At 47.0% G+C, this 26,880-nt stretch overlaps 1 protein-coding gene across 1 annotated transcript in view; it reads right to left on the bottom strand.

Annotated features, from left to right (window-relative positions):
* ACVR2B (activin A receptor type 2B) overlaps nt 1-25,165 on the bottom strand; it is an 89,851-nt gene extending 64,686 nt beyond the window's left edge. The window contains exon 1 of the mRNA XM_072329351.1: nt 24,683-25,165. Coding sequence (XP_072185452.1) covers nt 24,683-24,734 — 52 coding nt within the window. The 5' untranslated portion in view covers nt 24,735-25,165. The remainder of the gene's footprint in view (nt 1-24,682) is intronic.
* Between the last annotated feature and the right edge of the window lie 1,715 nt (nt 25,166-26,880).

The raw sequence follows: 26,880 nt of genomic DNA, 5'->3' as shown, positions 1-26,880 counted from the left end.
GCAAGAGACGCCGAATCAAGGTCGACATCAAAGCGCAACGCTTGGCATTTGTTCTCCAAAATATTAGTTATTGGCAGCATCTAAAACGCACTGTGCCACCCCAGCTAATAGCTCTGACAAGAATTACAACCACGGAATTCACTTTTTAGCTGCTCAGATCAAGTACGACATGCGTGTGTTTGTCAGCCACACCACGGCTCGAGCTAGCAGCATTCCTGACATCCGATTATGTTTCATTCTCCCTTTGGCAGAAGTTTGGAGTTTCCTTCTTGAAGTTGCCTAATAGATACTTTTGATTCGTAATTGAACGGAAGATTATAATCAACCTTGGGACGTTCACTCGCTGATGGAATAAAGCCACTAAGTCCACTATAAATATTTATAATTTTTTCCACATTTGTTAGTATAATTAAAGGGAAGGAAATTCAATGCAACAGTTGGGGGAGGGAGGGAAGTAAAACCTGTTATTTACAGTGTCCTTTAAAGTTAAATGTATAGGCATTAATTGCTTATTATACACACTGTTATTCAACCAGCAACACGCAGAAAACCGAGCCAAAGAGAAGAGCCTACAGCTTACAAACACCCTTCAATAATGTGTCCTGACCGGTCATTCAGACAAGAAAAGGCACAGAGCATCATGTTCATTTCTACCAGCAGACACTACAAGATGCTACTGCAGCAGCTCAGTATTGTTTTACAGCACCGTGTGAATGACTGTGCAGCGTTAGCTGCTACCAGTCCCATTTAGGTGCATTTTATACTGCTCCAAGACAAATGCAATTGGCCCTGTTATCACTGCATATAAACCACCCATGAGTCCCTGGCAGAAACACAAGGGCACGTAGTAGGGAGCAAAATGTTGGCTCCAACCTTGCTGCTCCTCTTGGAGAACAGCACCCATCACCTGGTAACTACTTCACAGAGGCAGACAACAGCCTTGTCCCCATCTGAGAAAGTCCCAGTTTATACTGCAGTTCCAGAAGAGGAATGTTTATATTTTCAAAAAGGTATGAATATTTTGGCTTAAGGCTTTTAAATGCTCATCTCCAACAAGAACAGGCACTGATAGGACAAGGGAAAAGAGTGTTAAACTAAAAGCGGGGAGATTTAGATTGGATGAAAGGAAGAAGGCTTTTATGCTGAGGGTGGTGAGACACTGGCACGGGTTGCCCAGAGAGGTGTTGGATGTCCCATCCCTGGAGAACTCAAGGTCATGTTGGATGGGGCTCTGAGCATCTGATGGAGCTGTGGGTGTTTCTGTTCATTGCAGCAGAGTTGGACCAAATGATCTTTAAGGGTCCCTTCCAACTCAAATGATCCTATGATTCTACAATTTTATTCCATTTCAGCCATCTATTCCTTCTTCCTTTAATAATACATGCTTCTGTTAGAAAGGGGCAGTGCTTTATTTTTAGACCATCCTATAAGAAGGCATCTGCTAGTCTTTAATTCTGATACTGGGAAGCTTCAGGAGCCTGTAGCAATGGGGTGCAGGCAGGAGCTGGTCCCAATGCACCCAGAAGGATTTGCTTGCTCAGAGAAAGCACTGAAAACACATCCAGCTTTCTTCAACTGCCTGAAACATGCTGCCAGAAAAGTGAGGAGAGGAAGAAACAAAACAAAAAAAAACACTGAAGTGCTATTGCCTGGAAACCACTTTAATGAAAGTCGCTGCAGAATATGACAAGGTACCTAACCTGTGCTGACAGAGGAAACAGGGAAATGAAATCCACACAGCCACTTTTACGTGTCCTCCGCTATAAAAATAGCTGGATAATAACCATTTTGCAGCTGAATATGTTTGAAGGATCTGACACCTCTCTGGATGTAAAGACTGTTGTGGTGTGGGGAGAAGCCCTTCTGGAAGCATCAGCTTTGAGGCAGGAAGATCCTTCTCCACTGCCACTGTAAAGGACAAAGAGCTTACTGGAATTAAGGGATGTCTCAGTCCCTTCTCAATAAAACACTCCTTCCTATTTGCTTTGTTACAAATAGGCTTCCAGTTTTCTTTCTTTCTAACACAGGAGCGTGGTACGTTTCTAAAGGATTCTGATTTTTGGGAGGCACCACGCCTGTTGCCCAGCCTCCATCAGCTCCCTGCCCTGGGAATGAGAGCAGGAACCAACTACCATCTCTCCAGTTTCTCTCAAATTCATTCCTCTGCAAAAAAGGAGTTTCTCCTTTTGGCGTTGAAACTGAACTCCCGTCCAGGGATTTGATAAGCAGTGCTGAGTTAGGCTGATAAAACCCTGACTCCAGCCAGCAGCGCGGGGCAGTCAGACGGCAGGATCACATCAAGAACAACAGATGTGGAAAAGGTCAGCTCTCCAACCTTTTCCCATTAAACCCTTCCTAGAGCCCAGCATAGTTTGCTTGGTGGATATAGCAGCATCCCCAAAACCACGTCAGTGATACACGGGCTTTAAAGTCCATTGTTGAACTTAACACAATAAATGCCACGTCAGATGAGGCAGAATATACTGAGGGATATTTTGCTCAAATAAAACCAAACACATTTTAAAACTGCTTCACTGGATAGTTATGTCCACCTGGCACTTGGGGCCTCTCCACTGCCTACCTGGGAGCAGAGTCCTGCCATGCAAAAAGAAAAGGTCCCTTGTTTGCTCCACACACAAGCGTTGAGAAGTTAACCAGGCCAACAGCATGCTCAGAAAGCCCAGTGACAAGTAGGCAACATGGAAAAAACAAGCATAGACCTGGAATGACTGCTCTCCAACTGAACGTCTTAATTTAAACTTGCACTATTCTCTAATGAAATCACAATTCTGTGGTCCCACAATTTATGGGGGAAGGCTGTCACTCTGCTCTTGTTCCACCAGAACCTCAAAGTGACCCAGGCAGATACTAGCACTCAAGCCCAGCCCCTTAAGCCCTATTGCTAGGCACCAGAACCCATTTACTGGAGGATTCGCAGGTATCACTGCAGTGCCTCTTCAAAGAGGCTACAACCATATGCTGCACTTTCAGTAAAAGAAAGAAGCCAATTTTTCCTCTTTTTCCTGGCAACACGCAATACACGTGAATTGTACTCTGTGGTCCTGCCGATGTCTACCACTCCATGACGCTCTGAGAATCCATTTTGCAACCTAGAAGACACCATCACAGCATTCTTTACGTGTGGGAAGAGACCTGCCCTGCAGCAGTACCATTCTGGTACCTTATATTCTCATAAGATCCAAGACCACGGAGATGTGGCACTGAGGTACACTGTCAGTAGGCATGGTGGGATGGCTTGGACTTGGTGATCTTAGATGCCTTTTCCAACCTTAATGATTCTGTGATTCACACGCTGGACAGAAATCGAGGGGCATCCGGTCCGACATCACTGCAAGAAAACCAGAGTTGGGGCACTAGGAGTGGAAACACTCAGTGAGAGCATCTGCACTGCCATATCCACAACTGAAACATTAACCTGGATCAGGACCAACAAGAAGCCAGGCCGCCCTGAGACTGGCTTGGCAGAGGGCACCAGTGGAAGGCTCCATGTGCTGCTCGGGGTGTGGCTTCTCCACTATTTTCCCCCAGCCAGAGATGGAGAAGCAACAGAACAGCTGCAGCAGAAAGGAGATGGATACATTTCCCCCCCCTCCTCCTTTTGGTCCAGTTCCCTATCATAGTGTAAGTAATCTCTGCTCTCATCATTAAGAATGCTTGCAATGACTGCAGAACAGAAACCTGCTTTTCTCCTTCAAGTCCCCCTCCTCTGTCTTGCACTAACATCTATTTTAAGCTTTCATTTCCCGGCCAGAGTTTTCATCTTTTGTGTTTTTTAATTGAACCTCTCTGTACTACACACAAGCCTTCCACGTAATGAAGTAAACAGCACCACAATGCATTCCTCAACACTAGCTGAACCGCTAAATAGCTGCTTGTAGTTGGAGGCTGGAGCAGCTGGGTGTTGGATTACAAACGAAAAACAAATGCCAAGGCATGGCCATAGTATGTGCAATACATTGATGACCTACAGCACCAAGCTCTCCACGCTTAAATAACTCCTCTGAAAGCAGGCTGCCCATTCAGAATGTTTTACAGCTAAGAGAAGGGAGTTTGGTTTGTGCTTGCAAGGCACACTTTAAAACTGCACGGAAAAGTTGTTGCATGATTTTTGCACGAGCAGAACTTACACTGGAGGGGCAGGGGGGAAATTCATGCTGCCAGGGCAGAATTTCACGCTTATGAACCGCTTCCAAAGGGTCCCTCCCACTGGAGCCAGGCTCCGTGCAGGCAGGGCGAGGATTTCCAAGGCCACTTGAGCGGCCCCCCCCCCCTTCCCCAACCCTCCTTTTCCAAGCCTACAAGACAGCAGTGCTTTTCTGGGTATGCAGACTATGCAACCGAGAGCTGCAGTCAAACAGTACACACAGCCCTTTCAGCATTGTATCAGCATAACACAATCTGGAGCACACCTAGTAGAACCAGCTATGTAGTTCCCCGGGTGCTTTCAGGTTTCAGACAAAGTATGCAGGGTCTCTGACCTTGCATGCTGTGGGAAGAAATTGATGTTTTCTCTCAACCTATAACTGGAGCTAAGTTAAAGCAGCTAACAAGTAAAATCTGCCCCAAACCTGTATTTTCTTCCATAAGGTAACCACTGCACAATGGCTATAAACCACTCTAAAATCATACAAGGAAAGCTTTCTCCACAGTTATGTGATACCTCAGGAGGTGCCTAACCACGTCCTCATGAACATCACTGGTGTTCTCATCTCCAGGAGCATTTCTAGAAGGGGAGGATGTGGAAGCCTGTCGCACTGAAACAACATGTTTGTTCAGCTGCAGAGCCATGGCTCCCACTTGCCTTGCCTTCTCCAAAAACCCAGCATGACCCAGTTTAAAGCTGTTGTCCAAAGCCTCCTACTGCCAGTCCAAAAGCAACATCTCAACAATTCACCTTGGTGTTGCAGTGTTAGCTGCAGGAGGTTACACCACACAGTGACCTCTCAGCAAAAAGAAATGAATGACCAACACTCCCCAAAGTTTCACTTTTGCTAACAAGTGTTGAAGGCAAAGGATGTCTTTGGCAGGCTGCAAGGAGCTGGAGATAGCAGCTCCTCCTGAGCATGATAAAGGTTTTCCATAGGAAGAGAGACCAAAGACCCACCTGCTGTTCCCCACGCATGGAGAGGTCTCTGGGGAGAAGATATGCCTCTTCACAAGCTAGAGGACTTAGTGGTTTAAACTCTAGGTATGTAACATTGGTCTTACTGCTAGAACCAGTATCTCATAATAGAGCTTAAGCCTTCACTTCAGTAATGCTGTCCCTGGCTCTGAGCAACAGCTTACTTTCGATTGTGGAAGGTACAAACTTCACAACACTCTACTTGATCTTAATTCCTCTTTGCTTTTGTTTTGCTGTTGTTGGGGTTATGGTTTTCTTGTTTTGTTGTTGTTTTGTTTCTTTCAGATGAGGGGAAGATTTTGTTTAGCTTTGTTTTAAATGCTGGGTTCAACACAAAGCAGGAATGTTCTCAACACTCCAAGACTAACTCAAGTTGTTCCTAGAGAGCAACTTATTCCATATCTTGGTAATGGGTAAGATGCATCCAGAAGCATCCCACCAGCTCTGCTAACCTCACCATCACTTGGTTGCACAAAGTTGCAGACAAGTGAATACATCTCAGGTAGGAGACATGACAACCTAATTTACTGCCTGATCCAGTGGTTGGCAACCTTGTCCATGGCAAGAGCTGAATGATCACTGAGGTCCCTTCCAACCTAAGCCATTCTGTGATTCTATGACCGCAGACAAAAAGCTAGTGCAGCACAAAAAGCTAATACAGGAAGAAAGGGAAAACAACACTCCCATCTGTGTTTGCCTTATCAAAAAAAAATAATAATAATAATAATAAATGTAGGGATTAAGAGGTGACCCAAACTTGAAGGAAGACGGTTTAAGAAGGGAGTCAAAAAGGACCTGTAGTTTACAAATCAGAGTTTGGCTGAAAAACAATTCTGAAGCCACCATCTGCTCTACACTTGGTCCTGACCCACACAGTTGGTCCCCACTGCTCAGGCAGCAAAGGCTCCAAGCAGTTCATCATCATCTGTGCATAATGATTGAAGAGTGCCCAAGATACACTCTTGGGAAGGCAGAACATTTAAAGAAGCTAGATAGAGCCCAGGAGCATCAGATTGAGACAGACATGAGGAAACCTCAAGATGAAACAGAGTTGTGCCTGCCTGGATGAAGATCAGCACAAGCCTACCTGTCTCCAATGGGGTCTTTCTTCTCCCCATTCCATCCTCATCAGATTTATATCTGTTACAGTAAATTTTCCCCCTTTTTCACTCTCCTGCTGGACCAGCCATTGAACACAGCAAAGTCAACTCACAAAGCAGGGAGGACAACAGCAGGTAAAACTCTGAAGGTGCTTCCAAGCCAATCTACTCACTGGATCTAGAGCAACCCATTCATTTTTTAATGACAGTTGGAAAAGCTGGTAGCACCGCTTTCAAAAAGGAAGAAAAATCTGGATGAATTTTATGAATGCGAGCTTACAGAATAGAAGCAAGTTCAGTTCAGCTACAACTTCAAATTAGAGGGCATTCTAAAACATGACCCTGTAAGGACAACAGCAGCTTTTCCACGCAGAGATTTTAAACCAAGCCACACCAGCAGCACACTGGGAAGGGTTTCCCACAGGATGTGGAAGGGATAGGGCAGCAGCCGTCTCCCAAGCCAGTTTCTGAGGTGGGCAGGAGCAACTCTCTTCCTGGAGCAAGGTCAATGGAAGCAGACGTAGGTGGACAGTGCAAGTCTTTCCTGTAGAGTAAAAATAGCCTCGTTTTATAAACCTGTCATTCACCCTCAAGATTAAGATGTCGCAAGAGAATGTGGCAACCCAGAACTAGTCCTTCCCATACAGAACCTCCTCTTTTCAAAGAAGCAAAACGTCAGGTAACATCAGGTCAGCCTCAAATGGGATTTCTCTTTCCCTGCTCTGACTGCGAGCCACTTACCCGGCTTACCTCAAAGGACATGCAGCACAGATCAGCTGAGGTGAGGCCTGACAGGACAAAGGCTACACTATTCCCTTCCCAGGCAGCAGCTCTGAACACACACACCCTGACCTTTGCGTTCAGCAAAAAGATGATTTTTTACTTGAAAAGGAGGGAGGGAGGTTGCAGGGTGCTTGGGAAGGAAAGTAGCTGTTGCTGAGTTTTGGAGCAACATCTCCATTGCAGAGACCTTCTCCACACCTGGTTTTCGTCTTTTCTTGGCCGACTCGAAGGCAAGATTTCCAAAGTTTGCACTTCCAATGACAAATGAGGGAATTAGCTCATCAAACATTTTCAGGGTCAGCGCAAGTCCAACTTACAGCCCTGGCTAGAAGCCATCAGAGCTCATGATGGTAGTGAGCCCCATGTCTTTATGGCTGCAGATGGAAATAGTAAAAATCATTTAGATAGCTACTCCTCATGCTAAGATACCAGCCTGAGACATCTAAACACCTTTAAAGATAACTTCTCCCCATGCTTTTCTGAGCCAGGGATTCCCATGTGGTGCTTGGGGATCCTCCAGGCTGTCAGTACCCTACAGCTAGTGTAGATTTTCCACTATGTCTGAGCACAGACATGAATTTACCCATGGAAACATCAAAGGGGGCATCAATGTCCTGGAACTTTTTTCTCTATTACAGTATACTAACACCTAAATTCCTCCCAGCTTTGGTCCCATTGCATCAAATCTATCCCCTGCAGAGCTTGTACATTAAAATCTGCAAGAAATTCTGTGCAAATGGGTCCCCAGGTGCTCAGCAAAGGGCTATCCATGCCACCAGCCTTCCTGCTTCTCCATAAACCTAACGGTTGGCTTGTTTGCCCAACCAAAACGCTACATGCTTTTAACAGGAATTTAACAGATGAGCAAACAAACTTGCAGAAGGTGCAGCTATCAAAAGCAGTAAGTTGCGTGATGATACCAAGATGAAGAAGCAGAAGAGGTGCAGAAACAAAAAAGCAAGGGAAGAGGAGAAAGGAAACATCAACAGCCTGCCTCATCTCTCTTCCTGCAAACCTTTCGACTACTCCACTCCTTCCTCTGCAAATCACACTGATGTTTGGAATTCCTAATGGCCCCCTTCCTGTCTCCCCCTGGGAACCCACAAAGAGGGCAATTAAGCAAAACGAAAACAAAACAAGAAGGCTATTTATTTATTTATTATTTGAGGACCTTTGTATGCTACTAAACTGCAATTTCATTGTAAACATTCACTTGCTGCCACTCGGCCAGCTTTGGCAACGGAAAGGAACAGCTCTTTTCCCCTTTCAGATTCCTATCTGATAAGAGAAATGCAAAACAGTCAGACAAACATCTATTTCCAGGCTATGCCTTTTGCTTTTCTTGAAGAATCATTTAAAAATAAAACCAAAAACGTCACTTTTGTGACACTTTGAGCCCACAAGGCCTCGGTAAATATATTTTTTTTTAACATGAAACTTGCAAGAAAAGATGATACTTGAGACTTTTGTAGGGCTTTATAAACATAACACAAAAGTTCAAGTGGAAAAGACAGAGCGATTATTTCCCTCATTTTCCAATGATAGAACAGAAGAGAGGAAAAGAGATGCCTTAACATTTCATTAAGAGGAGATTTCCTTGGGAGACCTCCCTGAGAAGCTCCCATTAACTCACTCCTCCAACTTCTCTGAAGCGACATCAACAACAATAATTTAATTTGCAGCCTGGATAAAAGGCACTTCCAAAGACACGAAGGTAAGAGAGAACGTCGGTAGGGCACTGCCAGCTTAATTTAGTGCAGTTACCTTCTGCCTGCTTGTGGTTTAACTCCTGATAGCTCATCCTCCCCAAAACAGCAAACTGCTGTGGATAACCATGTGTCAGATACCACAGGGGAAGAGCAGGGAGCAATTAGTGTCAGTGTCTGTATGTGTGAGCAGGTCCTGCAGCACCTGTAAACTGCAGATGAAGTGCATGGAATCACAGCAGGCAATGCCTAGACTGTGCAGAAACACGTCAAGGTGAATGGGGGAACTGCTCCAGGGACACAGATGCTCTGGCCCCATAGGGTTGGTAAAGCTCCTTTCCAGGGCCCTTTGAACATTAGAAGGAGAAGAAGAAATATGCACAAAGAATTGCAAGCATCTGCCTCCGAACAGCCATTCAGGAGTAAGATAAATAAAATGCCTTCAGCACACATAGTCTTAGGGACTCCTGACTAACAGCAAGCAATTTGTCACTCAGACTCCAAGGAGCAGACTCAGAGAGGGTCTTCCCTTCATAAGGACAGGGATGGAAGGGCTCCCCTGTTTGAGAAGTTCCTCCATTCCCAGTTGGGCTCCTCCAGCCATGAGGAGCAACAAGTGTGCATCCATAGCAGGAAGGACAAAGGAGCAGCTTTCATTGCACAAGCAGAGGGACAGATATAACCACCACTACACAACTCAACTCTTGCAATGGAGAAGCTGTGAGAGCATCCCTACCCACAGCACCCATCACCTCCTCTAATAGGCAGGAGGACGGGTCCATTGTCAAAGGTACAACAGTTGTTACAGCTGTCATCTGTACCGGACTGACTTCAGGCTATCCTACACTGCAAAATGGAAATAAACATCTGCAGAGATATGTAATCTGTAAAGGAGCCTGGATCTCCCGGTTCTGCTTCTGCTGACAAGCTCCGCAGCGCTGCCCATAAAAACAGCCTGACACGTTCCCAACACACACACACACAAAAAAAAAACAACCACCAGGCTCACCTGCTTTTGTTCTGACAAGTGAGAAAATGTTTACTGAAATCAGAACAGAAAATTTCTTCCAAAGACAGAGGAAGGTGGAGAGAACACATCCAAAGAGAAGCAGTGAGAAATAAAAAACAGACAAGCTGCATGAGAAATGTTAAAAGGAAAAAAGGTTAATTAAATTAAAAATAAACACAACCTGAGCCATCCATCCATCTATCTATCATTTGTTAGTGGCTGCATTTCCCATTAGGAAAAAACCTGCTGCGAAACCCCAATAAGCAGCGCTCAAACTGGACGTGTGGAGGAGGTGACCAACACGAGGTAGAGTCCCACATTGTGTAGGAGGTGCCTGATCCTGCAGAAGACCTATAAACTCCACCCAGAACCACCCTACTTGCAGGTATTTTTCTGGTAGAAAATAGGGATGATGACTGGGAATCTCTCATTGGCTCAGGGACATCGACTATGTTCCTTCATGGAAACCATGCCCTTCATTGAAAGGCCCAAATGGACCAAAGCTGCCCATAATCACCCATCCTTCAATCAGCATGTTTAACCCACAGCAATAAGAAGCTGCTAGCAACTGGGCTGCACCCCCCCCCAAAAAAAGCAAAACCAAACAAAAGCTGTTTGAAGAAAGCATGCAAGGACAAGCTTGATGTGTTGCTGTGTCCATCTGACAGCAGCCAGCCTGTCCCTGGCCACCAATGCACGTTCTCACACCTGAAACCACAAAAGCAAATAAAACACAGGCCACATACATTGGTCTCTGTTTGCAGTTGCCAATATCTAAAGCCAAGTCGGTGGGTTTTAGCAGGAGGGAGGGAAAGAACAGGACAACAAACTCATCGTTTTTAACACTGACAATAATCTTCTGGTCAGACCCGTATGTCCAGCACAGCAGTGGGATGGGAAGGAGCGGCAGTATTTTACGTTCCCAGACCCATGGTCTCCATCTATAATCATCTCTCCAGTACCATCACACACTTCAGAAGAAGGCCCAACGAGATTTATAGGAGGCTGCTCCTGGATTACAAGTCCCCAAGGAAATTTTCCTCCCAACACCCACACGTCAGAGGTAGATTTATACCCAACATATAATAGACTCTATTCCTTAGAGACAACTCCTTGTCTTCAACCCCAATACCACTGCTGAAACTGGAAGTTCCATTTGTTTCAACAGTTGTAGAGTTTATAAATACTGAAAGCAGCACTCAATTTAGGCTGGAGACAGTAAAACAAGCTCAGACCAATAGGACACCAAGTGGTAAAGGACAGTAATGAGATGATGACACGTTCATAACCTAAAGCTTTCATTAAAAACATGCAGCCTGAGAAAGCTCTCCTGTTCTGAGCAAAACAGGTGCTCAGAGATAGTGGTGCTCAGGGATATGATTTAGCAGAGGGTTGTTAGAGTTAGGGTACTATGGTTAGGCTGTGGTTGGACTTGATGATCTTCAAGGTCTTTTCCAACCTGGGTAATTCTATGATTCTATGAAATATTTGCTTCTCCTAAATACTTGAAGAGCAAATTTTTTGTATGAACCAGCAATGCCTGGGGAGAGCTCCCGTGAAAAAGCACAAAGATCTGCTCCACAAAGCAGGGAAACACCAGGCAGGGGGGCTGTAAATGAGGCAATACACAAAATATTTCGACCACCACTCAACACTTTGGGATGAATCCACGTGGCAAGGAGCTGCTAACGGTGGTATGAGTGTGAAGTTGGGAGCCCTCTGAAAGCCAGTGTGGGAAAAAGGGTTCCTGAAAAGGAGATGCTGATGCCACACACCCCTGTGCAACATTTCTTTACTTGTAGGTTCAATGCAGTCACTTCTCCAGGTGATGGTATTTTTACCTTTAAAAAACTAGATGATCTTTAAGGTCCCTTCCAATCCAAACCATTCCATGATTCTATAAAACACAGAGAGAAGCCATGGCATGCAACCTAACCCACTGCAAAAAACAGGAGCTTGCCACTGAACCTGAGCTGGAACTGAGGCTACCTACATGGAGACTTATTAAAACAATAACAAGTGTAGGCATTTACCTCTCAAATGCTTTTCCTGTCCTAGCATGCAGTGGGAACATTGAGGTGATCTAGAGGGAACAAATCCCTGCTTTAAGCCATCAGACCATGGACTTCAGTTTGCCCAAACACCAGCAAGTGGGCACCACTCCCACAGAGCACATCTCTGCTGTGATCCTATCTGTGCAGGCAGAAAACAGCACATCCATACCCCACTGGTGTAGTACTCTGGGATCACCATCTTCAGGATGTCCAGCAATGAAACTGGCACACACTGCAGAAAAGCAATTCATTACAGGGATGATCCAAAAGTGCTGGTTCTGCTTCTGCAAATTTCTAAGCCATGTGAATATCTCAAGGACAGCCACTTCCACAGCATCACATACCCAAATAGAGGTTTTGTTCTCTGTCTCCACCCAACAGCACAACCAGAAGCAGCACCGATCCCTCTAGAACAGCCACCCCTGAGGTCTTTACAATAGAAGAGAAAGAGGTGGCTGAATCAACTCTTTACAAGGGTATATAAAGACAGGACAAGGGGAAATGGATTTAAGTTGAAGGAGGGAAGATTTAGGCTGGATGTCACGGGGAAGTTCTTCACAAGGAGTGGTGAGGTGCTGGCAAAGGCTGCCCAGAGAGGCTGTGGATGCCCCATCCCTGGAGGTGTTCAAGGCCAGGTTGGATGGGACCCTAGGCTGGTATTAAATGTGGAGGTTAGCGGCCCTGCATGCAGCAAGGGGGTGGGAGCTTCGTGATCCTTGATATCCCTACCAACCCAAGGCATTCTATGATTCTATGAGTGTCCCAGCTCTAAAAAAAACACAGCCATGAATGGGAACATTCTCCACAAAGAGCCTCACAAATGGGAGATACCAGCAACCAATCCCATCTTCAGACCCTTCCCCTCTGCAGGATCCACGGATGTGAAGAAAGGAAAGCTCTGACAGAAATTCACATACAGTCATACATTTAAGAAAGCTAAGCACCAAGATTGATTAGAGTGTTCCGCTGCTTTAATAAAGAGCCTAATGATGTCCAAATTACAGCGGAGCTCAATTGTGTAACCAAGGAGCCAAGATTTCATCCCTGATAAGGACATGGATTTCTGTCTCGCAGGAGAAGCCTGCAGTTCACTAACAAAGATGACCTTTTATATTATACCCGTCAAGGCCACAATTAGCCAGAGAAATACTGTACTAACTTGGCAACATGAGTTTTTGTACACTGTGCTAATTTTTAAGCAGAATCTTGCCAAGACCATTTCCTAACAAGGGGGAAAAAAAAAAACAAAACAACCTACAAATATAAAACCCACTGCTCTCCAGACCCAAATTACTTTCCACAACTCAATGCAGTTTTAATTAAGATGATTCAATTACAGCAAAAAAAAAAAATGATTAAGATGATATCCCGCAGCAAACCACTAAAGCTATAACACCTTAATCCAGAAGAAACTGGCATGCGCGTATCCACAATAAAGTATTCATGAAAAGCTCAAGTTTTACACACGAACCAATTTTACATCACTCAAACAATACCTTGGGAGATATTTGTCAAGAGGAAAAAAACCAGTGACATCCATCAACAGAGCACAGTTTTTCTTAGACTACACAGAAAGAAATCCACACAGAAAAATTGAAAAGGCTACAATTACTTTGACAATGTTTCTACAGCTCAAAGGAATTTGGGGGTTGAAATAAATGGTTTCCTTCTCCTTCCCAGGGCTCCCAAAATCAATTTTATATATAATTCTTTTTTTTTTTCCCTTTCCTTCCCTTTTTTTTTTTCCCCTTTAACAGAAGTCAGATCAGAAATACATGTGAAACCAGGTCGCTGCGATAATCACGTACATGGTACATTTCCACTCTTGCCTATTAACTACGAGGTTTAAATGAATGAGGAAAATCTCAGATCCATATTTCACCAGTGGAAATTATTAATATAAACATAGCGCCGTTCAGCTTTAAACCTCGCAGTCCTACTGGGCCTCTTCTCCTTCAGAAAAGGGTAAGAGGCACAGAATTACCGTGCAGGTCTCATGAGGCCGCTGTGCAGAGGGATGTACCCATTGACTTGGCAATACTGGTAGATGGATGATTGAACTAGATTATCTTAGAGGTCTTTTCTAACCTTAATGGTTCTGCTCTGTTGTAGATGTGGGAAGCAGTCCACTACACTTAACCTATGGGACTTCTTGGGGGGCTGCTCGCTTATTCACACTAGCTGCTAGCTCTCAGAACGAACAGCAATGGGGGAATAACATTAATAACCCCTCAAAAATAAAGCAATCTGCATGAGATACCAAAATCTAAATGGCCAGACTAGGAAGTCACTAAGGGCCCAGCAGAGTTACACAGGGGCTTGAGAGCTCAGAAAACAAAAAAAGCTCAAGTGTTCTTTAAGGACAAGTGCATTAGCGACACTTGGAGACTTCTTTTTTTTCTTTAAAGATAACTCTGGCTGCCCAGTTAAGTGCTGGCTTCCTCCCAGTAGTAATTAGCCAGAGCCAGTCCAGGTGAGAGGTTAACTTTGTATTTTTCTTTAATAGACGGAGTGAAGTCTAAATGGAGAAAGATAAAATTCCACCATAATCCTCCACCGCGGCTGCTATGAAATAACTCTTTTGTTTAATTATTATGAGCTGGATGGGCAAACACTGGATCCCGATGGACAGAGAACAGCTGTTACTATAACAGAAAGACATTCATCTTCCCTTCTCAGGACCCTGAAACTCGACCAACAATGCCTGTAAAACGACTCTCGCCTCCCTCCCAGTTTTCAACTGCCTTTCAGATCCAGGCCTATTTTTAGCTGACTTTATCTCATCGCACTGCTCTTCAAAGTTTTGCACGTTGGCTCTTTCGAAATCATTTCCGTGCACAAAAAGGGCCGGGCAATAACCAGCCTGGTTCTCCTACAGGTTTCTTCTTTCATCAGCATTCACATTGGAGGAGCCTGCACGTGGTGAGATGTAGACTACAGACAGATGGCAAGATGTATTGGCATCCAACTTACCCATCAGGGTAGGACTGGTCTCAGCTCCAGGGTTTACAGTTACCTTTGAAGGCCTTCTTGTGGCTGTTATTTACAGAATAAATAATCAATCCATACAGGGTTGCATGGGAAAGGAAACTCTACTGCCAGTCAAAAAAGGTTTTTCATGTTTGCTTTCAGCAGCACTACCTCCATCTCATTAGACAACAGCAGAAGCTACCTATGGAAAATTATCTACAGCCATTAAAATTATCTATAAAGGAATTCCCCAGCTATTTCAGGTACAATACAAATGTTAAAAGGCCCCAGGGGAAGGGACACATGGGGATAAACTCCCTGCTGATGCTAGCAGGCACAGTGCCAGGCAGCCAATGGTACCATTGGTGAAAGCGTTTATTTCTATTCTAATTCTTTTTTGACACCTATCACCTCCCCACAAAGGCGGATGGATCTTTGTGCCACCTGTTTTAGCCCGGAGGGGAACTGAGCTACACTGCAACAGCAAGTCTGTCCATCAGACCTGTGTCTTAATACATTGCTTTTCCTAACATAGTATCACAGAATGGCCTGTGTTGGAGGGTGACTTTAACGATCATTGAGTTCCAACCTCTCTGCCATGGGCAATGTCACTACCTAGATCACACTGCCCAAGATCCCATCTAACCTGAGCATTTTTATTGCCAACAGGACAGAGCTTGGCAATTGAGGCTGAATTTCAAGATGCTGAAAGGTGGTTAAATGGGAATTACATGGGAATTCTCTGATAGAGCTAAGCATGCTGAGCCTGCCCTTCCTGCAGCTTTGTGCTTGCACTTGAAAAAGGTGCACCAGAAGCCTAAGGAATGGATTCATGACTATTATTACAGATAGAACAACGGCAGAAAGATCACAGAATCATTAAGGTTGGAAAGACCTCTAAGATCACCAAGTCCAACCATCAACCCAACCCACCATACCCACTAACCATGTCCCTCAGTGCCACATCTGCATGGTCCCTGAACATCTCCAGAGACAATAACTCCATCACCTCCCTGAGCAGCTCCAGCCAGTGCATCATTCTTTATGAGCACATATTTTTCCTAATATCCAACCTGAACTTCCCCCATCACAAATTAAGGCCATCGCTTCTCATCCTATCACTGTTACCTGAGAGAAGAAAGCAACTCCCACCTTGCCACAATCTCTTCTCAGGAAAAAGCCTCTTCTTTTCCAGACTGAACAACCCCAGCTCCCTCAGCTGCTCCCATCACACTTGTGCTCCAGACCCTTCACAGCTCCATTGCCCTTCTCTGGACAGGGACCAGGGCCTCAACGTCTCCTTTTAGCAAGGGGCCAAACACAGAACATCGCACTTGATATGCAGCCTCACCAGTGCTGGTGCAGAGCAACAATCACCTCCTGCTCCTCCTGGCTACATTCTCTCTGATACAAGCCAGGATGTTGTTGGCCTTCTTGGCCACCTGGGCACACTGCTGGCTCATGTTCACCCAGCATCCCCAGATCCATCCTCACCCAAAGGCACATGCGGCAGTCCAGACAGAGATGCCCCAGTACCACCACACCCCACAGAGCTCCCTCCCCAGCTATCAGTTGCACCATCTGCTCTCCTCCTCTTCGCTAAGCTGTACACACGCATAGAAATTCCACACCAGGGCATTCCTTAGAGCCTCCATCTCTGCACTGATGCCTGTTGTCACTGCCTCAAGCTCACCTTATCAGCTATCCCAACACTGGTACCAGTCTCCTCGCAACTTCACTGGAGGGATGCTCAGTTTTCTGCCTCAGCATCAATTTTGTAAAGCTTGAATGCACTGGGTTAAATAAAAAAGAAAGCATCAATGGCAAATAGAGCCACTGGAGAGCAGCGCAGTTTCCCAGGCTCAGCAGAACTGCAGAGAGCACGAGCCCATAGGAGTGACCCGCAAATTGCAAAACACCAGCAGAGCACGAACAGGGCTCAAAAAGCCTGAAATGCCCTCATTTTATACATCACTTTTTAAAAAGGAAATGGAGCTCGATTGAAAGTCTCCTCGCTTCTGACCCGCATTTGCCTTCCCAGGAACTTAAACTCATCTGCAGAGGTAAATGAGGTGCACGCATGCTATTCCTAAAAGCCAAACTGAAAAGTTGCACACATTATACAACGCATTTTAAATAGATAATGCCAGAGGGAGGAAGGGTGAGCAGCCCAGATTGACCATTTGATAAATCAGGAACAACTGGAGCTAACTTTATCCCTCTCATCCACTCAAGAGGCTTATAATCTCACACCTTGGAGCAATAAATTAGGAGTAAGCATTGCATTAGCACTGCAGGCTCCGCATAGAAAAGCTCAAAAGCAGGTTATATGACTGGAAAAGCTTTAAATTAAAAAGAAGAAAAGTCAAGACAGTCACAAGTCCTTGGATGCTACTGTGCAGTGGCAGCTATGTACATTTGTTACAAGGAGAGATTTTGCTGCTGTGGTGGTGGATAATTCAGCACAGCCCTGGGATGTCGGATTGCTCTGACAAGTGCCACAGACACACTCTTCTCTCCCAATTTTGTTACTTTCTCTATGAGACAACAGCAATACGTTCTGCTTGCAGCTCTACGGGAGAAGGATTCGTTCACTGCCTGTGTTGCTGTGAGCCCCTTCTTCTTCCATTATAACACAAGGGAAGGAATCAGCCGTGAGGAGCAGAGTTCAAAATCTAAGCCTTGATTTGATCAAGCATCCATTTAGACGGGAGATTAACATAGCTCAGACTGCAAAGTACTGCATCTCTTCATGGAATCACTTTGTTATTTTTAAATAAAGAGGACCACATATATGAATGTGGTGTTACAAGGTCCAAGGTATCAAAACAACAAATGCATGACTATTTGGTAAACTCTGGATGTGTCATAAACTGAGATACAGCAACACGACACACACATCTGCAGATTTATTTCCTAGCAGCGCCTGCAACAACAGTTCAGTTCCCTCTGCCCCACTCCTGGAGGTGCTTAAGGCCAGGTTGGATGGGGCCCTGAGCAGCCTGACCTGGTGGGGAGAGGCAGCTCTGCCCATGGCAGGGGATTGAAACTGGATGGGTTTGAAGTCCTTTCCAACACAAACCATCCTATGATTCTATAACTCTATCTCTCCCCTTAACCCATCAGTGAGCCAAAATCAAGTCTTTGGGTCAAGCCACTGCAGCCCCATCCAAGAAACCTCCCACTCAAAGACTTTTTCCCCTCCCAGCAGAAATCTGACCTGCTTGAAACATCACCAGGCTGGGAATTATTCATGAGAGCAGGCAGCTCACCCTTTCATGGAATCATAGCACTGCTGGGTTGGAAGGGACCTTGAAGATCACCCAGCTCCAACCCTCTGCCATGAGCAGGGTTGCCCCCTGTCAGATCAGACTGCCCAGCAACCTCTCCCTGTGCTTCTGCCTCCCCCTTAACTCAGTGTTTTGAGAGCAAGGACCCACTCTCCACATGAGCATCACTTCCTGAAAGAGGAGCTGTATTTCTCCAGAGCACCTAGACATCAGGAACATGTATTTCTCCTTAAGTACCACGATGGATGGATGCCATACACAGTAACATAATCAGAGCAGCAAAACTCAAATACTGGCAAAATAAGAGGCACTTGTGTGCTGGAAGGGAGTATATTATTATTTTACAGCGTACACTGACAATTGGTGCTCTTAACTTTTAGTTTGAATTGAAACTGTGCTGCACTGAAGGAGGATGATGACAAGAGAGAAAAGAACACGAAATTGGTTATAAAAAAAACCAAAAAAACAAAAACCAACACATATTCAAATCTAAGCATAAAACGTGCTGAGTCTGCAGAATGTGGGCGGTGCTTCATCTTTAATTTACTTCTCTGCCCCCTTTGACTTCAGCGGCTCCAAGAAGACTTACAAGAAAGATTTAGGAAAGCAGGGAAGAAAGTGATTTTTTTTTGTTTAATAGACCTTAAAGGAACAAATGACTAATGAGAACCAGAAGTATTTCAGAGTGAAGGAATAACGAAGATACTAGACATCAGCTGATCCTCAGTGGTTAATGGAGGGGAAAGGCAAGGGGAAGGAAGAGCTTGCATCAGTGCAGGCTGCGGCCACCAGCACCTCTCTTAAACACATCCAATTGCACTGATGTGAAAATCTCCACATGAAGGAACGAGTGAAAAAGAGCTTAAGTGGGAGCAGGGCGCAGAAAGCCAAGTGCTGCACTGAATAATTCAAGTCCAGGCAGCACCATTGGCCAGGCAAGGAAATCACACCCCCCTGCTAGCTTTAAAATCAAAGGCCAAGGAGGGATAAAAGGGAAAGACAACACCTCTTTAAAGCAGAGATTTTGCACTGTGGTTCCCACTTCCCAGCACGCTTTGGGACAGCGGGTGCTGCAGGAACCTTTATAGTGTGCTGTCTTCCTCCCGACACCATTCCTCACCCCAAAAGCAAAAGAAAGCCCTCCCAAAGCAGATCTGAGGCTGTAAAGCTTTTACATGTAAATCACACTCCAAAGGCTGAAGTCAAAGCCCCAAAAAGGCCCTCATTTGAGTCTTGGTTACACCTAAACACAATGGGTTGTCACCTCCTGGCTTCCATCCCTCCCAAATCACAGTGCATTACTCCAGCCCATGGGGATGAGCTCCCTCCCTCCCTGCTCCCTGTAGAAGTATTTCCAGCAAATTGCCCTGCATCATAAATTCATACAATCATTATGGTTGGAAACAACCTCTAAGATCACCTAGTCCAACTGCCCACCCACCACCAATACTGTCCATTAAGCCACATCCCTCAGTGCCACATCTCCACGTCTCTTGAATGCCTCTAAGAGACAGTGACTCCACCACCTCCCTGGGCAGCCACTGTCAGTGCATCACCACTCAGAATATATTTCTCCTAATGTCCAACCTGAACCTCCCCTGACACAACTTTAGGCCATCACCTCTCATCCTATCACTGCTTAGCAGCAGCAGAGGCTAACCTCACCCCACCACAACCTCCCTTCAAAGAGCTGTACAGAGCACTGAGATCTCCCCTGAGCCTCCTTTTCCCCAGACTGAACAACCCCATCTCCCTCATCCGCTCCTCATCAAACTTCTGCTCCAGACCCCTCAGTTTATCAACTTCTGCAGCTTTTACTGTGCAGTTATTATGCTGAGCTAAAAATAATGCTCCTGAGCACGTTGGGTTGGGAGGTGTTGGATTCTGGCAGGCCTGAGAGATGTAGTGCTGCTGGAGCCCCACCTAAACATAATTCTACTCTAGTGTGGCTCCAGGTGTGGACTGCTATTAACAGGATGTTTCACACATACTTCTGCAACTAGGCCCTGAAACGTGACAGCCAAATCACTTGTCACTCCAGCACCTAGAAGCACAGCAACTTGGACTTCTTCCTTTTATTCATTTACAGATCTCAATTTCCTGATGTCCAGGCTTCCTATGAGCAACACCATGTGCACACAAGGCCACCTTCATGGAATCATAAAGGCTGGAAAAGAACACTAAAATCATCCAGTTCAACCATCAACTCTTCACCACTACACCTGTGTAGCAATTGGATATTTGATATACAATGGGAAATGGTGTTTCACTGGAGGTATATAATGAGGGAAGGATCAGCACAACAGAAAAGTGCTATAAAAGAAGGGAAGAAGATTGCTCACCTATATCAGAAGATCACAGGTTTGCAGGGGAAAGCTTCACCAGGGAGAGATCTCCAGGAAGAGATCCTTCCTCAGTGGCAGTCAGCTCTGAAAAGAGGTCTAAGCCAAGGCTCCACCCCTTCCAGTGACACAGGTGAATTGCCTTCACCTGTGCTCTCAGGGCTGACCCAGTCCTTCCCCCAGGTGCTCAATCATTCAGGCCATGACTCAATAGTTCCCATTCAGCCTGCTGCCCCACGTCTCTCAGTGCCGCATCTACCTTTTCACTGGGTGCCCAGCCTCAAACCTCCCTGCTGTCCCTTTAGGTCTCAATCAGTTAAAACAAGGATATTAGTTCCTTTTCACCCACAACACTCCTGTGGGGAAACCAGCCCTGCAAACCCCAGCACTGTCACTGGCTGCCACCCATCCATCCACAGAACGAATCACAGAATCATAGAATAGCCTGGGTTGAAAAGGACCTCAGTGCTCATCTGGTTTCAACCTCCTGCTATGTGCAGGGTCACCAACCACCAGATCAGGCTGCCCAGAGCTACATTTAGCCTGGCCTTGAATGCCTCCAGGGATGGGGCATCCACAGCCTCATTGGGCAACCTGTTCCATGGCACTGCACTGGTCCCTGCTGACATGGGGAGTGCCAGGGAATGGAAGATGGTAGGGAGAGAAAGGAAAAATAAATAAAAAGAAGAAAAAAAAAAGTATTAAAAAACAAACAAACAAAAACCCACAAATCAGGCTGGTCAGTTTCTTTCTTTCTTCTCCAGCATCTATTCAGAGGCAGCAGGGGAGGTCTACAACTGTTGCGTCACACCAAGCATAAAAAAACCTGACAAGCGTGTTTGAGCTGATGGAGAGCAGACCGGACAGGAGGTTGGTGACAGCTTTAACACAGGGAGCAGGAGCTGGCTGCTTTAATTGGCCAAGGATGGGCTGCTCAGAGCCACGAGAAATGGCAGAAATTTCAGTGTGTAAATACTTCAGCTCCTTCGGGTCCATGGATCCGGAATCTGTGTTCAGCACCGAGGGCAGAGTGCAGAAGATGCTCTGAAATGGGGAAGGAGGAGGGGGGGGGGGGGGGGGGGGAAAGGGGCTGCACTGTATGAATAACACCCCTGAAAATAATGCCTGCTCGCATCTTTACCGCGGCATTTTCTTCTCCACGGAGCTGTGACAATGGTTATCTCTGTGGTATAATTATCTGGATTTGATGACAGATTAAAAAAAAATATATAGATCCCAACACCTGTTCAAGAGTTTTGTGTTTTTAAAGGCCATCGCCATTAACCTTGGGCCACGCACTTCATTGTGTTTAATTAGCAAGCTAATGAAGCCAGTTTTATTCCCTTTCTCGAGCACAAGAGGATAAGTACGAGACAGTGAAAGAGCAGGGCAGATCCATTTGCAGCACAGTTCATTGCTGCACGGCATTACTTAAACTTGCACCAAAATAAAAGTAATGTAATGGCTCGGAAAAGCGCCTTAGCAATGCATTCTGCAAGACAAATCCTTTTACACCTTCTGTATTTTCTACAGCTCCGAGATTCAAACACGATTTGGGAACATTTGGGCTGCAGAAAATTTGCAAACAAAGGGCTAAAAATGAACATAATGTTTTCCTCAATGAATCCTCAGTATTCCAAAAAAAAAGAGAAAAAAATTAAGCGTAACAGATTTCTTTTCCTTTATGTTTTTGTGGTTTTTTTTTTACTTATTTGTTTCTTTATTTAGATCAAAGAAGAGCGGGCTGCGCTGGCTTTGTCATGGGCAGCCAAGGGAGCACCAACAATGGAGGTCAAAGTGGATTTCGAAAAGCCCACCACTTTTGCACAGCCCCATACACACACACACACACACACACACACACACACACAAAGCCCGGCTGTGCAACCCAACAACGTGCTCCAACCTGGGGCACGGCGACTCGGTGCCTTTCTTCTTAGTTTAGGAAAGGGAAAAACCGGACAACGAGGATCGTGTCAATAAATGCTAGTCGATAGCACAAGAAATGCAGAAAGGGCTTTAAAAGAGAGGGAGGGGTTTAGGGAATTGCTCCAGCTCTGATTGAGCGATCCGCGGGGATCCTTCCAAACAAACTGAATTGCGATCGTTTTCGGGGTTTTCTTTATCATATTTTCGGGGGGTGGTCAGTGTAGGTATGCTCCATCACATTATCCTTTCTATAACCTGATCCATTAAGGAACCTTTCAGGGTTAGTTATTATTTTTTGCCATCAACCACTTTTCTCTTCCAACTCCGATCTCCGCACAGCCATAGGAACGTGCTGAAAACCAACCCCAACCCAACCAACCAACCCAACCCACCCCAAACAACAACAAACCAACCAACCCGGAAGCCATCCCTTGTATCGAACCACACCAGATGAAAGGATTCCGAGACCTACAGAAAGAAAACACATCGTCCATCCATCTCTTTGCTGCATGTAATAGAATCCTGCAGCCGGGAGAGCACCTTCCCAGTACCTGCTACGTAAATGCCCTCACCCCCATTCCATGCACATGGAAACAAAGCTGCACACAAGTGTCCCGGCGATGCGATAAAAACCCGAGCTGCCTTGGCTCCCCGCTAATCTTTCATTTTTTAACCCCCTCCTTTCGCCTTTCCCACCCTCCTTCCAGGTTTCGGCGCGCCTTAAGAAATAAAGCCATAACGACGCTGATAATGACAATTAAGCGGCGTGGCACCGCTCGCCGTGCCACAGTCAGGCGGTGGCAGCGCATATTTAATGGGCACTCGGAACAAAGGAAGCGGCAGCGGGAGCGCCCCGGGGCCGGCACCGCTCCCCCCGCGAGCGAAGAGCCGAACCGGGGGGGCGTGGGGTGGGTGAGGGGCACGAGGAACCCCCCACCCCCGCCTCCCTCCCTGCCCCCAAATCCTTCTTTGCTATAGGATGGAGGGGAACTCCCCGCTCCGCGATGGGCACGGCCGCAGCATCGCTGCCTCCCACCCACACGCTGCACCCGCTCAGCTTCAAAGGTGCTTCCCCCCCCCCCCCCCCATTATACGTATTCCCCTTATATGTGTCCCCCCTCCCATTACATATTTTATATATATACGCGTCCCCCATCCCTGCGTATGTGACCCCCCTGGGGCTGCAGAGAACGTAACAAGTTACTGCCCAGCACCCAGGTTAATGAGGGGGCTCTGAGTGGGAATCAAGGTTGGGGGGGGGGGCACAAAAAAATAGCCGCTGCACATGGAGAATATACAGCAGTCATAAAAAACGATAAATAAGAGAAGGGGGAAACAGGAGAGGAGGGAGGGAGGGCAAGGGGGTTTCAAATGTGGTCGTGCTTGCAGTTGTTATTGGGGTGGGGGGAGCATACAGGGTTCTGCCTCCCCAAAGGGCTGCGGGATGCTCCCCCTTCCCCCTGCCTTTCCCAACTGCGCTGCCCCCCCTGCCCCCACGGCCGCTTCGGGAACTTCACCCCTTGCCCCCACCCCCCTCCGGCTGAACTTTGGGGGCAAAGCGGTTCGATTAAGGCGGAATTAATCCAATGAATTAAAATGAATGAAAAACAAACTAACGCTCTCCCCCCCCCCCCCCCCCCTTGCCCCTCAATGCAACAGAAACCCCTCTTGGATGGATGCTCCCCACCACCACCACACACACACACCCCCTTTTGCCCAACTTTCTCCCAGCAGCGCCGAGCAGCCCCATGGGGCTCGGTTGGTGCAAACAAGCAAAGCCCTGTAGGGCTGAGGGGAAGGGAGAGGGGTCCCCATGTGGTTTCTTTTAGAGGGGGGAGGTCTCCACTCAGGGTTAAGCTCCCCGGTAGGAACGGGGTGCACACACACACACACGCGGCCCCAATACCTGAGCGGAGCCACCCCCGGCTCCCCAACTTCTGTGTGTGTGTGTGTGTGTGTACCCCATTCTCCAACCCGTTCCAGCCCTCCCCCCCCCACGAGTCAATGCCCATCGCCGCAAAGTTTCCTCGATCTCTCGCCGTGTTTACATCGCCTCTAATTCCCACCGGCAGCGAAGGGAACAAAAAAAAAGCGGCGGCAGCACGGCAAGGCTCCGTCCTGCCAGCACAGAGCTTGGGGAAAAACGGATTGGGGGGGAGGGGGTGAAAGAGGGGGAAAGGGGGGCAAGAAAACAAACATCTCACAGCTTTGGGGGGGGGGGAAGGAGGGATAGGGTTCAACCCGACGGGTCTTGGGGTTCCGCTCCGCTTTTAAGGCTATCCAGAACCTCACCGGCCCATTCAATGGTGAGGTCGGGAAGCCGAGCGTAGAGGTAAACACGGCGGAACGCGCTTACCTGCGCCCAAAGTTGCACAGAGCACGGCCAAAGTCAGCCACGAAGCGCTCATATTCCTTCACTCGGTGTGGTTTTGCGTTTTGGTTTTTTGTTTGTTTCTCTCTCTCTCCTCGCGTGCCCCTCTTTCCCAAGGGGAAATATAAAACGTATTCAAAATAAAGAGCTGGAAGCAGACGGGGGGGGAAAAAGGAGGAGGGAAACGACGCGGTGCTTCTTCTCGAGAAAAATAATAATAATAAAAGAAAAAAAATAAAGAAAAAAAAAAAAAGAAAAATAAATGGGAGGGAAAAAAAAAATCCTGAAAAATCGGATTTAATTCCTTCGCAGTTGCAAAATGTATCCAGTGGAGAGGAAGAGCCCGACCCGCTCCGCCCGGCCCCGCCGCTCGCTCCGCGCTTTCCAAGAGTTTCTTTTCGCTGCGCTTTTGTGCTGGGAGCGCGGCGTGCACCGCACACCGCCTCCCCCCACTCCTCCTCCTCCTCCTCCTCCTCCTCCTCCTCTCTTCTCCTCCTCCCAACCCAACCCAGCCCCTCCGGCTCCCCCAGCAGTAAAGGCCGAGCGCACACGCCCCCCTCCGCTCGGCTTTCCGCGCAATTCACGCGCAACGCACCGCCACCCCTTTCTCTTTATTATTATTATTATTTCCCTCTATATATTTATTGTGGTTTTTTTCCCCTCCTTTTTTCATTTCCCCCCCCCCCCCCCCCCCCTCCATAACCTCCCCCCTCTTTGAAGGAGAAACTTTGCGAGGGGATCCGCGTCCAGGCAAGAGCCCGAGGAGGGGGCGCGGGGCGCGGCATCGCGAAGGAGGAGAGAGATTGGGGCGGGGAGTTCTATAGGGGGAAATTAATTAAAAATCAATTAATAAATTGGGGGAGGGGGGGGGGGACAAAAATATATCGGGGGGGAAGAAAAGGAGATTTTTTTTTAATTATTAAAAAAAAAAAAAAAAAGAAAAAAAAAAACCTGAACCGAGTCCAAAATGGCTTCTAAAAAAAAAAAAAAAAGAGAGAGAGAGAAGCCAAAGCGGAGCCAGCGAGGGGGAAACCCGGATGTTTGATACAAAGAGGGCTGGAGAGGGGCGGAGCGGAGCGGGGGCTCCGCAGTTCTGAATGGGGCGCGGCGCTGCCCGTCAACCCCGCGGTGCTCCGCGTACCGCCCGCGGCTCCTGCGGCCGCGCTGCGCCGGGAGGTGCGGGGCTGGGGGAGCCCCTGCGATGTCCTTGTTAGGGCCCTTCTGCTGTTAGCGGGCTTCTCTCCATCGGCAGCGCTGCGGATGCTGAGCTCCGCCCGCGATTTATTGCAATTATAATACGGATCGTGCGGACATGGGGAGACCGGAGGGGTCTTAAGGGGAAGGGGGGGGTGGATAAACCGGATGGTCAGTTTGGGTGCCCAGAGCTTCGGGGATTTTGCCCTGCAGGGTGATAAAAGGAAATGGAAATCGTTCTCTGCAAACTTTAAGAAGCGCTTTGCTCCGAGGAGAAATTCGGGTGGTTTGGGTGTTGTTGTTGTTTTTTTTTTCACCTTTGGGAAACAACTTCACCTTAGGGAGAGGTTGTAACCTCTGGGAAGGTGGTTTTTGTGTATGTATATAACAGCCATGGAACGTGCTCTGTGCTGTGAGCAGGATCCCAAGTGGAGCTGCTGGGTACTGATAACCGGTATCCTTCATGCTGCCAAGCCTCCTCAAGTGTGTGCTGGGTGGAAAGGGAGGGCACCCACGGAAACTTACATGCATGGCATGGGGAGGTCATGGGGACTGTGCAGCCGGTATAGCTGCAGGAAAGCATCCAAAATAATACAGATATGGAGCAAAAGGCACTGAAACCAAAGCCCATGGGGAGTCAGGAGAAAGCAAGGTGTGTCATGGCACCTGGGTAAGTTAAAGCGTGGCTGGGAAATGAGATGGAGATGTGTTTGTGGGAGATCAGAACTGGAGGTTGATCCCTGCTCTTTGCATTGACACAGTCTGCTCATGGAGGCAGTGGGGTCACTGACCATGGAAGACCTCAAGAACCGTGAAGATGTGGCGCTGGGGAACATAGTGGGCATGGTGGGATGGGTTGGTGGTTAGACCAGATGATCTTAGAAGTCTTTTGGACCTTAATGGTTCTATCGTGTGACTACACACAAGTGCAGTGGGGCTGGACATGGAGAGAAGGGGGTTCCTGGCTGACGCTCAGGGAGTGTCACGGC

The sequence above is a fragment of the Excalfactoria chinensis genome, chromosome 2 (genome assembly GCF_039878825.1).
Source record: "Excalfactoria chinensis isolate bCotChi1 chromosome 2, bCotChi1.hap2, whole genome shotgun sequence".
Classification (NCBI taxonomy): domain Eukaryota; kingdom Metazoa; phylum Chordata; class Aves; order Galliformes; family Phasianidae; genus Excalfactoria; species Excalfactoria chinensis.
This window is presented reverse-complemented; position numbering and strand designations above follow the sequence as displayed.